Source organism: Phacochoerus africanus, chromosome 2 (genome assembly GCF_016906955.1).
Source record: "Phacochoerus africanus isolate WHEZ1 chromosome 2, ROS_Pafr_v1, whole genome shotgun sequence".
In the NCBI taxonomy this organism is placed as follows: domain Eukaryota; kingdom Metazoa; phylum Chordata; class Mammalia; order Artiodactyla; family Suidae; genus Phacochoerus; species Phacochoerus africanus.
In genome coordinates, this window is record NC_062545.1 from 168369329 (window position 1) to 168386759 (window position 17431).

General features: G+C 36.5%; 1 protein-coding gene across 3 annotated transcripts in view; it reads left to right on the forward strand.

Annotated features, from left to right (window-relative positions):
• The window catches only part of PIAS1 (protein inhibitor of activated STAT 1), a 125235-nt gene extending 108666 nt beyond the window's left edge, over positions 1–16569 (forward strand). For all 3 annotated transcript variants that reach the window (XM_047767153.1, XM_047767151.1, XM_047767152.1), the window contains 5 exons: positions 1538–1668; positions 2393–2573; positions 7468–7610; positions 11611–11648; positions 12534–16569. In XM_047767153.1, the coding sequence (XP_047623109.1) occupies positions 1538–1668; positions 2393–2573; positions 7468–7610; positions 11611–11648; positions 12534–12827 (787 nt within the window). In that variant the 3' untranslated portion in view covers positions 12828–16569. The remainder of the gene's footprint in view (positions 1–1537; positions 1669–2392; positions 2574–7467; positions 7611–11610; positions 11649–12533) is intronic.
• The last annotated feature ends 862 nt before the right edge of the window (positions 16570–17431 follow it).

Sequence of the window (17431 nt, forward strand, 5' to 3'; positions counted from 1 at the left end):
CCAAAAAATCAGTCTGCTTTTGGAGATTTTCTTGTACTTCACTTTTGGTCCATCATACCTAGCCTGTCTTTTTTTTCCTTCTCCACGTATAGAATCACAACAGTAAATTAAGGTTTGTTTGTTCATTTGTTTTTTAACACTGTGGTGTTTTATGTGTCCTTCCAGACATCTTGAAATGTCCCTCCCTAAAATTTTCTCCTTTTCTCTAGCCTCATTTTTTTTTCCCTTTTTGCCACTGAGCCAAGGTAAATTGTGAAAAGGAGAATCTTATTGAGATCACCTGCACCCTCAAGCAAAACACTTAAGGCAGTTTTTCCATAGCATTTGAGAAAACGTAGGAGCCTAAAGGTGTAATGTAAGGAATAGAGTACATTTAACAATCCAAGTGTAACCTAGAGCTTGAAAAATGTCAGACCAATCATATGGGGAAAAGTAAACATGTGACTTAAATGTTTTAAGTTTAATTTTTCAGAGATGACAGTGATCACCAATAAATCTGAATTGAATGATAATTTACCAATTCTGTGTATTATATAGCTCAATTGGGATTTTCTTTTCTTATTAGAAAAGCCATACACACAACACACCTAAAACAAACACACTCACTCCTAAAAAAATTTGGAAACCATAGAAAAACAAAAAGCTTTTATGTTGTGTTATTTTCTGATTTTTTTTTTTTTTTACCTAATTGTGATTATATAGTATTAGTGTTTTTTATCCTTTGGGTTTTTGTTTTTTGTTTTTTGTCTTTTTAGGGCTGCACCCACAGTATATGGAGGTTCCCAGGCTAGGGATCCATTCAGAGCTGTTGCTGCTGGCCTACTCCAGAGCCACAGCAATGCCAGATCTGAGCTGCACACAGCAACACTGGATCCTCAACACACTGAGTGAGGCCAGGGATCAAACCCGCAATCTCATGGTTCCTAGTTGGATTTGTTTCCACTGTGCCATGATGGGAACTCCTCCTTTGGATTTATTTAACATTACAGCCTAAGAATTTGACCATTAATTTCACAGATTTCATTTCTTAGTATCAGTATGTTTTATTGAGGAGACTTATCTTTCAAAACATTTCTTAATATATTGCTTAAGTTTATCAAATGATATGTACTTTATTGCAGGCAGTTTGGATTATGTAGAAAAGTATTAAAAAAATAAATATCTACAATGTCGTCATTCAGTGTTAACCACTATTTATATACCACTCACACATGGAATTTTATTTTTAAAATAGTTTTCTTGGCCTATTCCCACTTTTTGTGAACATATTTTCCTCTTCATATTATTAAATGTCTTTGGAAACCTCATTTTTCATGGTTACTTATTATTTTCTTGCATGAAGCTACCATAATTTAAGTAACTGTTTTCCTATTTAGTCCTAGATTTTTGAGAACAAATATACCTCATCTGTTCTACTTACTTTCTCATCTATACTTGTATAAGACATAGAAAGTCTGAATGTTTTTTGAACAGTAATAATTCTATCTAGTCTTAATTTAGAATGTGATTATTCAAATAATAAATTGTTTTTTTATAGCTTGTTTATGGAAATCCTAAAGTACTGTACAGATTGTGATGAAATACAGTTTAAGGAGGATGGCTCTTGGGCACCTATGAGATCAAAAAAGGAAGTACAGGAAGTCTCTGCTTCTTACAATGGAGTCGATGGTGAGTGTTAGTTCTCCAAAAGGGTGGGGCAGTCTCCTTGCTGTTGTAAGCCTTGGTTTTCAATATTAAAAAGCATAAATTTTTTAAAAACACTCAGCAGTTTATGGATAGCTCAATAACTGTTATTAAACTATTGATTAAATGTTCAGAAGTAGTGAAACTTTTTAAAATCACTTTTTGCCAGCTTTAAAAATTTTGTGGTGTTAAGATTTCAAAGTAACATAATCTTATAAGTTATTTGTTGAGTCATGCTTTTGAAATGGTGTCCTTTTAAATTTTTAACAGACTTGATACAGGTTAGTAAACATTCCTTTTTCATTTACATTTTTTCACTGGCTGTTAATATGTTTTTGCTGGAAGGAAGCTATGACTTTTTAAAAATGTTTTCATAACATTTCTCAGTATATCAGGTAGTGTACAGGTAAATAAGTGTAATATGTAGTTTTTGCCTTCAGACTGCTTTTATTCTGAGGTAGACATACATTTTGTTTTGGTTGTTTGCCCTATTTGGAATTGTTTTTCAAAAAAATCCTTAAAAGCTGATAATAGTAGTATTACGCTTAGGGGAACAGAACCACTGTTGCTTTTCTATTCTCTGATCCCAGTAATGTAACTGTAGCTGATAAAGTCTAAACTATAACTGCTGAACTAATCCATAGGCACACTGAGAAAAACAGAAGTCATGGGTCTTTTTTGCCTTGTGTTTCTAATCGTTCGCACACAGGATGCTTGAGTTCCACATTAGAACACCAAGTGGCTTCTCACCACCAGTCCTCAAATAAAAATAAGAAAGTAGAGGTGATTGACCTAACCATAGACAGTTCATCTGATGAAGAGGAGGAAGAGCCATCGGCCAAGAGAACCTGTCCTTCCCTATCTCCCACATCACCGCTAAATAATAAAGGGTAAGTGCTGAGATCTTTTTTTAAAAAGTCATTCTGAAAGTTAATTTTGCAAATAGGATAAAAGATGTGCCAAGTAAAATGATTATGCATGATTGTAAAACTTTGTAATCAGAACAGGTTGACTTTTTCTCAGGTTCGTTATATTCTTTTAAGGGGTTGGGATAATGTATTAAAGGGGTCACTTAGATATGATATTCATCATACCAAAAGATGAATCCAGTACAGTGGTTCACAAACTTTGATGTACATCAGAATCAGGTCAAGAGCTTACTTATTGAAACACACATTGCTGGAGTTCCTGCTGTGGCACAGCAGGTTAAGGATCCGGCGTTGCCACAGCTATGGTGTAGGTCAGCTGTGGCTCAGTTTCTGTCCCTGGCCCAGGAACTTCCATATGTCATGGGTGTGACCATTAAATGCATACACACACACACATTGCTCCCCTATCCCCTCATGTCTGATTCAGGAATAGGAACTGAGAAAATTTGTATTTCTGATTAGTTCCCAGATGATCCTAATGCTTCTCATAGGATTAGAATATTTACTCAAACTGGAAATTGTATGCTATAAAATTAACCCTATGTATTTCAAGTAGAAATCAGAGGAAGACCAGATGAATGCTTGAAACCTGCCTCAGAATGTATAAGACTGGCAGTGAAAGAAGTCTAAGGAGTTCCTGTTCTGGCTCAGTGGTAACGAACCCAACTAGTATCCATGAGGATGTGGGTTTGATCCCTGGCCTCATTCAGTGGGTTAAGGATCCGGCATTGCCATGAGCTGTGGTGTAGGTCGCAGACATGGTTTGGCGTAGGCAGGCAATTGCAGCTTCGATTCAACTCCTAGCCTGGGCACTTCCATATGCCAAGGGTTCGACCCTAAAAAGACAAAAAAAAAAAAAAAAAGACAAGTCTATAAGACTTCTGAGTTGCAGTACATAGTAGTTTCCGTTGCAAATTCATTTCCCATACTTCCCATTAGTCTCATATCAGTAGTAGTGTACCTTGGTTATGCTTCAGTTTACTTCATGAAACACTTTTATCTACTTTATATAAAATTAAACGGGAGATTATAAAGTAAGTACAGCCCTAACCTTAAAGAGTTTAACATTTTGTAGAGGTTGATCAAACAAGTAGCTAACTTTAGTTATACTCTTAAACGGACTGTTAGTCTCATGACACTTTGGGACTTCCTAGCAAAAAACTTCATGTTCTGGGAGTTCCCGTCATGGCGCAGTGGTTAACGAATCCACCTAGGAACCATGAGGTTGCGGGTTCAATCCCTGGCCTCGCTCAGTGGGTTAAGGATCTGGCATTGCCGTGAGCTGTGGTGTAGGTCGCAGACGCGGCTCGGATCCCGCATTGCTGTGCCTGTGGCGTAGGCCAGTGGCTACAGCTCCGATTCAAGCTCCATATGCCGAGGGTGCATCCCTAGAAAAGACAAAAAACAAAACAAAACTTCATGTTCTGCTGAGGCACAGTTGTTGCACACTGAAGTAAATCTAGAAACAGATGTGACCCCTTTAGGTATATATATCAGGAGAGTTATGTGGCCTGATATAATTGAATAAGAGTTATTCAAAAAAAATCTTCTGACGAACTGTAGTGCCTGAAAGAAGAACGTAAGTGAGAGGAGGGAAGTCTGCAGAAGTTGTAACAGATTTCAAGGTTTAAGAGGGGAAGTTAATATCAGACCAGGAGAGGGCATTTCTGCGCTTCGAGTCAGATTATTTTCAGGCTTGATACTGTTTTGAAGGTAAAAGATCTATTTAAATATATTTGTAGTTACTTGAAAGATGAAGTTGCAACAGTAAAAGCACACAATCATGATTTGTAGCTCCTCTCATTAAAGGACTTTGACTATTTCAGGAGTCTTCATAATACAGATATATTACACATTGATATTTTCACTCCAGAGTAGCTTATTTCAGCATACAAACAGAAATAAACACATTAAAAGCAGTATCATTATTTTAAACAAAATAAATATTTGAACACTAATTCTGCTTTCCATCCTACTTCATGAACATCCACCTCTGATGAAAGCCTACCTTGATGGCTATTATCCACCAAGCCTGACCTTGTTATTACACCAACTTCTCCTTTTTTTGGTGGGGGGGGGGAGGCGGGGGCATGCCCTCCGCATCCAGAAGTCCCCAGTTCAGAGATCGAACCTGAACCAGAGCAGTGACAATACCAGATCCTTAACCCTCTGAGCCACCAGGGAGCTCAAACACCAACTCTTTTATAAATCTGAGTGGGAGAAAAAGAAAAGTCAAAATGCCAAAAGCTGGCATAGTTAGAACAAATTTCTATTGAATTTTAATTCTAAGATATTTTATATTTAATAATATATATATACTTCAGTACAGTATGACTATATTTAACATAGTATGACCAAAAACATATCATCATATTATTACTTTAAATGCATTAAAAGATATTTTGTAAAACTGATTATAGAAATACTTTATAGATTAAATACATCATTTTATATATTTCACTGTTTAGAATATTGATAGTAGTCATATGCATGTAAACATTTTTCCTTAAAGGAAATTTTTTGAGTGTTTAGAAATCTGATTTTTCTTTGTCAAATATTTGCTTTGCTATTTTTCCAAAAATAGCTTGTTTATTATATTTGGAAAATTACATTAGATGCATTAAGTACTTCCTGAGCTTCCCAGTGACTAATTGAACCCAGAGAAAACATTTGCAAATGCCAGACCTTTTTCTCTTTTCAAATAAAAATAAGCAACTTGAAGGTTTATGGCATTTTTAGAAGGATACCACTACATTCAGTATCATTGACCATTTTACAATAACGACTAGCCAATAGAAACCTAAACCCAGCATGTTGTGTTATTGTTCTGTGTGAAGGTGGAAATGCGTTGTTAGAACATTATCACAAAATTGAAAGAAAAGGAGCCAGCCAGGAATTAGAAAGAGGCACGCATCAGCAAATATAAAACATTTTGCTGCCTTCAGCCACTGTTTAGTATTTATCCAGAAATTTCCTTCGCTCTTTGGTATACCAAGATGTTTTCAAAGACAAGCATTTCAACTGCTTTAGTCTCTCTTATAATCCCTTAGGCATTGTCAAAGGAGATAGCTAATGGAAAGTGGTACTTTTTATAGATGTAAGAGGTTTAATTGAGCTTCCATTAGACAAAACATTTTTATGAGGTGGATGAGAGAGAGTATATTTTATGCTTCATATCCCATTGATAAAAATATGGTAGAAGGTCATAGCTAGAACTCCATTCCAATCTTGGCAACTTTTGAAATATTCTTTACCATTGAAATTGCATCTCCATACCCCCTCCCCTGTACCTTACATGAAGGTTTAAAAGCAAAAGACAACCTCTTTCTGCCTTATTTTCTCTTTACTTTCTGTAACTTATCTGTTAGCCTCTTATATGATTGGGATAGTATATGACCCTTATGTTTTCATTCAGGACTATTAGAATCCTTTCTTTTTCTTTTCAAAATAATTTTGGTTCTTCCTTTCCTTTTTCCTTTCTCCCTCCTTTTTGCTTTTCCTTAATTTTTTGTAAAGAAAGGGGAAAAAAAAGATTTAACTAATTAGCTACTTAAATATTTCGTTCTGCTCTTCCAGAATCCCTCTCTCTGTTCTTTTTTCTTTTTCCAATTATACCTCCTTTTAAAAAGGCTTCATGGAGTTCTCGTCATGGCGCAGTGGTTAACGAATCCGACTAGGAACCATGAGGTTGCGGGTTTGGTCCCTGCCCTTGCTCAGTGGGTTAAGGATCCGGTGTTGCTGTGAGCTGTGGTGTAGGTCGCAGACGCGGCTCGGATCCGGCGTTGCTGTGGCTCTGGCGTAGGCCGGTGGCTACAGCTCCGATTCGACCCCTAGCCTGGGAACCTCCATATGCTGCAGAAGCAGCCCAAGAAATAGCAAAAAAAAAAAAAAAAAAAAAAAGACCAAAAAATAAATAAATTAATTAAAAAAATAAAAAGGCTTCACCACTCTTGTTCACTCTGGAGCACCTCTGCTACTTGTCTTGCTGTCCTCCTTCATTCAGCAGGCATTTTGTGCAAACAGTGTGCTAATGACTGTGCTGGGCAATATATATATCAGGATAAACAGTACCTAGTTTTTGTTCTCATAAATCTTATAAGTCTAGGGGCCAGCTGTGAACTCCTCACTGCAGATTGATGCATTCCTCTAGTCTTGTTTGTATATATTTTCTTTACAAGGATTTACCTATACTTTTTACTTGTCAATACTCTAGTGCTTATTTTCTAAAGGTTTCAGAATTCTGTCTGCTATAGATTCTTTTCACTCGTATCCCATTGAAGTGGTTCAGCCATGCCTTCCTTCCTGCATTCTGAAAATGTAGATGATGTTCCAAAGACATCATGTGATATATGAATGTTGGATGCCATTGCATCTATCTCTCTTTCCCTGTTGCCTCTGCAAGATGCTATTAAGTTTACAGATTATTTCCTAATAATTATGGTAGTCTAAATTATATATTGCTTTGCTTATCTTTTGTTTTTATTTACAGCACAAAAACTGGGACTCACTGTCAGATGCACCCCTTTTGTTAAATTTAAAAGTTCAGGAGTTCCCGTCGTGGCGCAGTGGTTAACGAATCCGACTAGGAACCATGAGGTTGCGGGTTCGGTCCCTGCCCTTGCTCAGTGGGTTAACGATCCGGCGTTGCCGTGAGCTGTGGTGTAGGTTGCAGACGCGGCTCGGATCCCGCGTTGCTGTGGCTCTGGCGTAGGCCAGTGACTACAGCTCCGATTAGACCCCTAGCCTGGGAACCTCCATATGCCGCGGGAGCGGCCCAAGAAATAGCAACAACAACAACAACAACAAAAAAGTTCAACTGACTCATGAAAATTTTGCCCACCTTTTCTTCTTCTAGCATATTGAGTCTTCCACATCAAGCATCTCCAGTGTCACGCACCCCAAGCCTACCTGCTGTAGACACAAGCTATATTAACACATCCCTCATCCAAGACTACAGACATCCTTTCCACATGACACCCATGCCTTATGACTTACAAGGTGAGTCAGTGGTTCTTCTCTGTTGTCACATAGCATTATGAATGCCTTTGATCCCTATAAGCTGCTTTTGGGAAAGTCTAAGGAAGAATTGAAAGATTGAGAAAAGAGGAATTCCCTTTGTGCAGCAGAAATGAATCCGACTAGTAACCATGAGGTCATGGGTTTGATCTCTCGCCTCGCTCAGTGGGTCAGGGATATGGCGTTGCTGTGAGCTGTGGTGTAGGTCCCAGACGCGGCTCAGATCCCATGCTGCTGTGGCTGTGGCACAGGCCAGCAGCTGCAGCTCCAATTCAACCCCTAGCCTGGGAAGCTCCATATGCCATGGGTGTAGCCCTAAAAAGCAAAAAAAAACAAAAACAAAAACAAAAAAGAGGGTTGGATCTAGGAAACTGGAGGAAATATAATACTGTAGTCATAAATAAATACAGACTCAGTTCCTTGTTAGTACCTTCATCAATAGCCAGTGTTTTACACCAATGGTAAAAAACAGTGCAATGACCTTTAGGTTTTATGGCTTTAAAGTAGTCTGCAACCTGTTTCTGAATGACTTCCTGCATGTTGCTTTGAATTTTGATATTTATGAAAATTATGTTTTGGGAGTCCCTGTTGTGGCTCAGCAGTAATGAACCTGACTAATTTCCATGAGGATGCAGGTTCAGTCCCTGGCCTTGCTAAGTGAGTTAAGGATCTAGAACTGCCATGTGCTGTGGTATAGGTTACAGATGTGGCTCGGATCCTGCATTGCTATGCCTGTCACGTAGGCTGGCAGTTATAGCTCCAATTTGACACCTAGCCTGGGAACTTAACATATGCCGCAGGTGTGGCCTTAAAAAGAAAAAATTATTTTTTATTCCCTGAATCTGGTTATAATGCAGCAGGATTTGTGGGTAGTTATGTTGTGTTATCTTTTAGATAATGCAGAATTGAAACAATGGAAAATTTTAATTTTTGTTCTGGTGAAACTGACTTTTCTTTTTGAAAGTAATTTGAAATGTCATTATACTCAATTCTACAATGTATTTTGAATCCTTAATCACTTACATTTACATTATGCAAAAAAATTACTCTCATCTTTGTAATTGAGTAATTTGTATAATAGCGAATTGAATAATTTGTGTTTGAATAATCTAAAAACATTTTTTTAATTAAAAAAGGCCATAAACACATAAAGTGGAACTTTTCCTCCACCCCTTCCCTGCACTGAAATTCAGGGTCACTGGCAAGGATTCTTGGGAACTGAGATAGTTGAGTAGATTTTTTTTTTTTTTTAACCTTCTAGGAATATTTAACATATTTATTCATACAAATGTTCCAAGGAATATGTACATGACTATTTCCTGTAGTATTATTTACAATAAAAACCCCTGATAATCTGTTTTTATTTGTTAAAATTTTTTTGAAGTATAGTTGATTTACAATATTAACTTCAGTTGTACAACATAGCGATTCAATATTTTTACAGATTATTCTCCATTTAAAGCTCCATTTAAAGTCATATAAAACACTGGCTGGGAGTTCTCTTGTGGCTCAGTGGCTTAAGGATCCAGTATTGTCGGTCACTACTGTGGCCCTGGTTACAGTTGAGGCCAGTTCAATCCCAGGCCTGGAAACTTCTACATGCTGTGGAGATGGCCAAAAATAAATTAAAAACAAAAAAAAAAACAAAAAAAATGGCTGTATTCCCTGTATCCCTGAGAATATCTTAAAACCCATTAGTAAAATACAACTAAACAAAGAAATGTTGTATAACTATTAAAATGAGTAAGATAAATCTATGCATTAATATATCTACAAGATGAGATGAGGACCATATGATAATATTTTGGAAAGGGAATTTCTTAAAAAAATGATTTTTGACTATCCGTGGTTTATATTTGTAAGCGATCATGTCTTTTTAATTTTATACATTTTACCACATTAAATTAATACCTTTTCATCAAAAGACCCCAAAAGGATAATAGAAGGAAAAACCGTAGTGTGGGAGAAGATATATGCAACCAACATGACAACAAATGACTAATATTCAAAAAGTATAAAATACACGTATGAATCAAAAAGAAAAAGACAGAAGTTCCCTTTTTGGCTCAGCAGTTAATGAACCCAACCAGGATCCATGAGGTTGTGGGTTCTATCCCTGGCCTCACCTAGTGGGCTAAGGATCCAGCATTGCCATGAGCTGTGGTGTAGGTCGCAGACAAGCTTCAGATCCTACACTGCAGTGGCTGTGGCACAGGCCAGCAGCTGCAGCTCCAATCTAAGCCCTAGTCCGGGAACTTCCATATGCTGCAGATGCAGCCCTAAAAACCAAAAAAAATAAAGGGGAAGAAAGAAAGAGACAGATAACCCAATAGGAAAATGGGCAAGAAGCTTGAGAGGCACTTCACAAATATTTTATAATATTTAAATAATTATGAAATATTTCATGGAGTTAAATTATTCCAGTCAATATTGAATTCCATGATATAAACATTATGTCATTAATAATCAGTAAAAGGCAATTAAAATAACAATGAGGACACAGTCTTTAGGGCATTAGCCTGCTGTGGCCCCCTTTGCCTAGCAAAGCAACAATAGCTATTTTTTCTTCTTTGCCAAAAAAAAAAAAAAAAAGAAATACCAATGCATACCAACCTGATTGGTAAAAAATGGAAAAGTCTAATAATACCAGATATTGATGAGCTGCAGCGCAAATAAGAATTATCCTCAATGTTAGTGTAAATTATTAAAACTACTTGGAGAACAACTTAGTAGTAAAATCGAATATATACATACTCTATGGCCCAATAACTCCCAATATTAGGTGTGTTCCCTAGAGAAACTCTTTCACTTATGAAACAGAATACAGTAATGACATTTGCCAAATTAGTATTCAGTGGAACAGATTTTAGTGATTGTTTATGAAGCTGCCTTTTAGCTCTGTTCAATAGAACTTTCTGCAGTGAGAGAAATGTAATCTGTACTAACCAGTACAGTAGCCACTAGCCACCTGTGGTTATTGAGGATTTAAAATATGGCTAGTGTGACTGAAGAACTGAATTTTTCATTTTACTTAATCTTAGTAAATTTAAATAGCCACATTGGATGATGAGTGGCTTCCCTGTTGGACAATGCAGCCCTATTTTCTCACTTAGCAGACTGCCAAATTCATGATCACAAGACACAGTACTATACATTTAACAGATCCTTATATATAATCTGTTCTAGTGTAGGCAGTGACTGGATCCCTGAAGTATTTGTGGCATTGTCATATTTTTATCTATATCTGCTTGTTGTACTTTTGTCCAAGTTTAGGTATCCTAATGATGTCTTTTATTCACATTGCTTTTCTTGCTCTTTGTCATATTACATGCTGAGCAATATGGATGTGAATGTGAATTGGAAGAGGCCAGCTTGTAGTGACTTCCTGGCAGCCAGGGATGAAGGCTGGTCCTTCTGTAATAACCTCCATGCCAGCAGTCAGACACCTCCAGATCTCTTGCCCCCTCATGTCACTCAAGAGTCTCAATTAGAATCTGGGACAGATAGTGGAAAGTGAATGAGTTTGAGAAAGAAAACCCATCTTACAACTTGCTTAATGACTTTCAACTTCAAACTTTCTCATCCACAAAATGAGGCCAAAAATAATGACATACCTCATGGGTTACTTGTTGGGGGGTAATGAGAGTAGTTTGAAAGGTTGCTTAGAGGAGTAAGGGAGAACATTTTGTGAAAAGTGTTGTATCAGTTTAAGGGATCAGTGTTAGATTTAACAAGTCTCACAAATGGAGTCACTGGGAGCCCAAAGCACTGCTAAAGCTTGGACTTCAGCCTTAGTAATCTAGAGATGGGAAAGACATAAAACATTCAGCTTAACTCTCTTTGTTTAAATAAAATTCTAAATGAATTTAAATTCAGCTTTTAAGATTTTTTTTTGTTTTCTTGTTTATTTTTTGGTATTAGGGCATTTGGGAGGGTGTTTTCTTTCTTTTTCTTTTTAACTAAAATATTTTTCTCCCCACAGGATTAGATTTCTTTCCTTTCTTATCAGGAGACAATCAGGTATGTTATATGAAAAAAAAAAATTACTGTTATTTTAATTCTACATTAAAATACTTTAAAGTATAATATATAGCCAAGAGAAAGAAAATAAATTTCCTTAGAAAATTCAAAACCTACTATTGCTAAGGTTTTAAATTTTTAATGGAGTTCTTTTTGTGGCTCAGTGGAAAAGAATCTGGCTAGCATCTATGAGGATGCAGGTTCGATCCTTGGTGGGTTAAGGATACGGTGTTGCTGTGAGCTGTGGTGTAGGTTGCAGATGTGGCTCGGATCCTGAATTGCTGTGACTATGGCGTAGGCTAGCAGCTGCTGCTCCAATTCAGCCCCTAGCCTGGGAAACTCCATATGCCTTGGGTGTGACCCTAAATAAAAATTTTTGATTGAATTAAAAAATAAAAAATTTTTAAAAAGTCCCTTTGTTTCAGCTATGCCTAAATATATAGTAAGAACAGTGTCTATTTGTTGTTTCCCAGTACTGTTTTATAAAGAAGCGGGGCAGGGAGTCATATTGACTGATAAATTTCTTGGCCAACTATCTTCAGAAGAGAAAGAAAATAGACTGTCCTCTTTCCTGCTGCTTCTGAGCATATGTCTGTTTGGAAATAGCATTTTGAGAACTGCTTGCAATACAAATTAAAACAAAAAACAATAAAACTTTTATTTTGATATCTCCCCACATTTCAGATATAAAAATGTGTCTTAAAATCAATGATATGATCCTTGTATAAGGCCCATATATTTGATTTTGCAAAATGTTTCACTAAATATTTCAGAAACATCAGGTACTCAGAAATGTTAAATTTAGGACTCTGCTCTAGTGAGAAGAAAGTTTGTTAATTTGAGTATAATTAACATTATTTTTTGTCTTTTCTTTCCCCTACCTAGCATTATAACACCTCCCTCCTTGCTGCTGCAGCAGCAGCAGTTTCAGATGATCAAGACCTCTTACACTCGTCTCGGTTTTTTCCATATACCTCCTCACAGATGTTTCTCGATCAGTTAAGTGCAGGAGGCAGTACTTCTCTGCCAACCACCAATGGAAGCAGTAGTGGCAGTAACAGCAGCCTGGTATCCTCCAACAGCTTAAGGGAGAGCCATAGCCACACCGTTGCAAACAGGAGCAGCACAGACACGGCATCCATCTTCGGCATCATACCAGACATTATTTCATTGGACTGATTCTCTTGCCCCTGCTGCTCCCATCCCCATCACAGATTAAATGAACTTGGCAGAAAGAAGAGAACTTTGTGCTATGTTTTACCTTATTCTGTTTAGAAAAGTACACAAGCGTGTTTTTTTTCCTTTTTTTAGGGAAAAAATTAAAAGAAATGTACAGAGAACAAAACTATATTTTCAGTTTTACTTTTGTATATAAATCTAAGACTGCCTGTCTGATAAAACACTTGTTTAAAAAAAGAAAAAAAAAAGGAAAGAAAAGAAAAAAAGAAAAAAAAAACAAGTACCCACAAACCACCTTCGGTTCATTTTTTCTGGATTCTGAAGATTTTTTTCATCATTTGTCCTATGGTTTTGGTTTTATTTTACTTCAATGGCATTATTTTATTTGCAATAACAGAAAAGGAATTGCATGTATGAAGTTTTAAATTGTGGGCTTTTCTTTGTTATGGGGGGGGGCTGGGGGGGATAGTTTTAATTTCTATTTTCTAGAAATGACAGACTTGGATTCTGTTTGTGTGTATGCATATTTTATCCAGCCTTAAGTTATGAAACTCATCTGTCCCACTGCATTCCCTATGTATTTTCAGGACATAGCTTGTGGGTGTGTGTGTTCAATGTGTGTGTCTGTGTGTATTTTTCTGTCATTACTGTTCCTTCTCCCGAATTTGCATTCGTTGATAAATCAGTTGCCTGCTTCTTTCAAAGTGCTTTGAAGGTTTTGAACTCACATATGAGCATTTTTATTGACTATCCCAATTGCATGTTCTCCATCACATATTCTCTTTATTTGCTAGATACCCCCTGAGAATATGTTTCAGAGATTGGAGTAAAGCCGTCTGGGTAAGGAGTAGGTTTAGCCGACCTGTGAATAATACACTTTAGTCTAGTTCTTTATTCTAAATTTGGATTGCCAGTATTATGTATTTAAACCAAGTCTGTGAACACCTGCTTTTTTTGGCCACAGAGTAACAAGTTTTCATGTAGGATCTTCATACCAAAGTAGGAAGTAAAAATAGCTTAGAAAACCTGTTGGGTGTCCTGTGCAGCTAACAGAGGTAAGGCTAAATCACCTCAAAAAAGAAAGTCAGTTATCCTGAAAGTAAATTCTCTTCAGAAAATACAATGCACCATACATGTCAATCTGTAGAAATCTATCCATCTGATAAACAGTTGAAATTCAAAATGAGCTTGATCCTTAGTCGTATTTACTCTCTGGTTCCAAGTGTACTTATTTTTTTAGCCTAGTTATCTTGTTTGGTTTTTTTTTTTTTTTCTCCTTCACCTTTTAAAGACAAGCATGACATAGGAAAGTCAAATTTTTTTAAGAATTCATGGATCTGTCTGATCTGTTATTAATAATGGAACATGTAAATATGTTGAAACTGTTTTTCAGGAGATGAGTGAGGGTTGGAGGGAAGGAAAACGTGGTTTTACTTGTGTTCCAAAATCCTCTCCAAAGAAGATGACATTCTTCAGGTAATAGCTGAAGGTGTTGAAAATACTTTTTAGCTGATTGGTTTAGCAGGTTTAACAGAAAAGGTAAAGAAGGGGCATAATGATTACCACTTTTCCAGATTGGATTTTTTTATATCACAACTGTCAATGTTCTCAGAGTTGATGAAGGACCACCTTTGTGTATAAAATTGTCATTTTAAACCTTGCAGTGGTAACAGATTGACCTACTACTTTAATCCAGTTAGAATTCATGATGGCTATATCTTCAATTGTATGATAAAATGAATGGTTCACATGACTGTGTGGCATCTAAAAATACCTATTTTTACAGCATCACTCTGCCACTAAATTGTTGACTTGAATTTTGAAAAACAAGTTGGTATTGATATGTATATGTGTGTGTGTATATATGTATTTATAGACATGTGCGAGTGACAAGTGAGTTATATAGTCTTCCCCTACGCATGTGTATTTCACACATACATGGCTGAGTTATAGTCACTAAACAATTTGCAATAAAAAAAAGTTCTTTGTCAGTTAAAACAGGAAATAGTTAAGTTTTTAATGAATCTGGTGTTATGGTGAGTAAACACTTTAGAGTTCTCATTACCATCTTAACTTAGGCTAATATCTAATAGTATTATAATTTGTGTCTAAATTCAGATTGGGGTAGAAATTGAATTGTGGGGAGTTGCTTCTTACTTCACGTTGTAATAGGAAATGTTTCTATTAATTCAGCTACCTAAGATAAAATGAATAGTTTTGTTTTTTTTCTTTTCTTTTTTATGTCATTGTTAGCTCAAAATTCTGATCAATAACTCTGTGTATGATGCTGAATTACAAACTCTTTGAATGATCCAGTTGAAAACCCATCCCTCTACTTTCTTCAGCCCAGTTTTGGAGAGGGTTATTTTCCCTCAGTGTCCTGTGTTACACCAACCCAAGGGAAGAACAGGTAACAGGGAGAAATAAATGTCTGTCTAGTGGCTTTGGTCATGTCTCCACAAGAGAAACTAACCATTCAGTTGTCTTTTTATTTTAGTTCATTCCACTCTAAGGAGTTTGTTCCCTTCAGTTGTTAAGACTTTGCAGCAGCAGCAGCAGCAGCAGCAATAGTAGTAGTAGTTATCACTCTGTTGGTCTCACAGCCGATATGTCAATGGAAATTTTATGCTCCATAGTAATTATTAGTGGAGTCATGCACTGCATCTTTATCTTCTAAGCTAAAAAAAAAAAAAAATTACGTAGTCATTTCTTCTTTTCCTTAGCCCACCATCACTCCCACATCCATGCTAATAACACTGACATGCTGTCTGTGGACAAATAATTCTCAGAATCTTTAGTCAAGTTGCCACCACCCCCCTTGCTTTGGTCATTCATAATAGGTGTGCATAAGTTTGTGTTTCTGTATAGTACCCTCTGTGTGTGTGTGTGTGTGTGTGTGTGTGTTTATGTACACACACACACATCTTTGATAAAATAGCTGTTTGACTAGCAGGGTTGAAGTGGCTTTTAATTATTTTGTGGGCATTATTTGAACACATCTTTTGAAAACAATCTGGACCTTAGCCATGCCACGCTTGGTTGACTAATTTATTTTGAGTGTTAAAAATTTTCTACTTCTTTTAATTTAGATTTATCACAGTTCTCTATTATTACTGACTTACTTAGCAAAGATTCATTTAAGCTTCTGAAAAATGTGATTTCTTGGCAGATTTTCCTTTGACTCAAATGTCTGAAACTGAAAATGTATCCTGAGTTTTAATTCCTAATTGTGGGAAAAAAAACATTGTTTTTAAACAGTTCCAATTTTAAACACATAAAAAACACTTCAAGATCTTCAGGACTTTAAAGCACATTTGAAATTATTTTAGTAAGAATTTTGTTTTATCAATACATGTTGATTTCTGTTTTTTAATTAAAAGAAAACACAAAGATTTCAGAAAGAGGGAGGGAGAATAGCTGGTGGTCCCGGAGTGTGCTGCTGTTAATTGTTTAATTAACAAAGGGGAAAATGTATATAAACAGATATAAAAGTTACCATAAATTCCATGAACTTAAAATCTGTGATTCATTGCCTTAAAACTTTCTCTCTTAGAATTTCCATACCGCATGCCAAACCAGTAAAATGGCTTTTAAAAATGTATAGTAGACCAATGTCAGTTTGTATAAAAGTACCAAGTGAAAATATTTATTACATGCATTGGAAAAAAAATTGTTTACCTATTGAATGTTACCTGTTTATGTAGAGCTCTTTAGATGTAATAAAAGAAAACCCTTCAGTTAATTTGTCTTCTGTAAAATGCACTGCTGCGTATACAAGGTAACAGTCCCTGTGAGAAAAAGTGACAATGCTTTGTGCTTCCAGAGCCCCTTTGATCCAGAGATTTCAAAGCAGGACAAGTAACCCATTCTCTTGCAACATGCTTTGAGGGTAAGTAATGAATATACAGCCATCGTTCCCCTTTCTTACTCAAATTTGGCTAGCTTTGTAATGACCCAGAGTCTGTTTAGTTTTAAATCTGTTTAATTATTCTGCAAGTTGATTGTTAAGAGCACTGTGGCCTTTTTTGCAAACAATACTAGGTGCTGGGTAAACCAAGTGGAATTTCAGGAATGTGCATGAAACCTGGACACGGGGTGGTGTCAAAGCCTTTCCTGGAGTAGAGATTTAAGTCCACTAGAACATCTAAGAAGATCTTGGAATCCTACCCACTGAACATCCATAATTAGAAACACAGTCAGTGGACGAGAGCCCCAGGTTCTAATGGCCATTGCACACCACTTGGGTGTTTTGGCAAGGTACACTTCAGATTCTTGTTAGGCAAATAAGATTAATAACATGCGCTTTAAAACCATACAGGTACCATTGTATGTGGCATATCAAGATGTAAAGTTTTGAAGGAACATACCCTCACTGTTATAGCCCAAAACTTGCTTTGCCTCTACCATCTAAATCACAGCTATCTACTATCCAATCTTTCACATTCCAGGACTAACTTCCTCATATCCATGCTGAGTTAAAAAGAGATGTGGAGCTAGGACCCTTGAGCCTTGCCTAAAAGTGAAATAGAGCGGTTCTCCGTGGGGTGCCAACATCTAACCAGCCAGCTCACAGGTGGAGTTACCTTGAAGGTAATGAAGTTTGA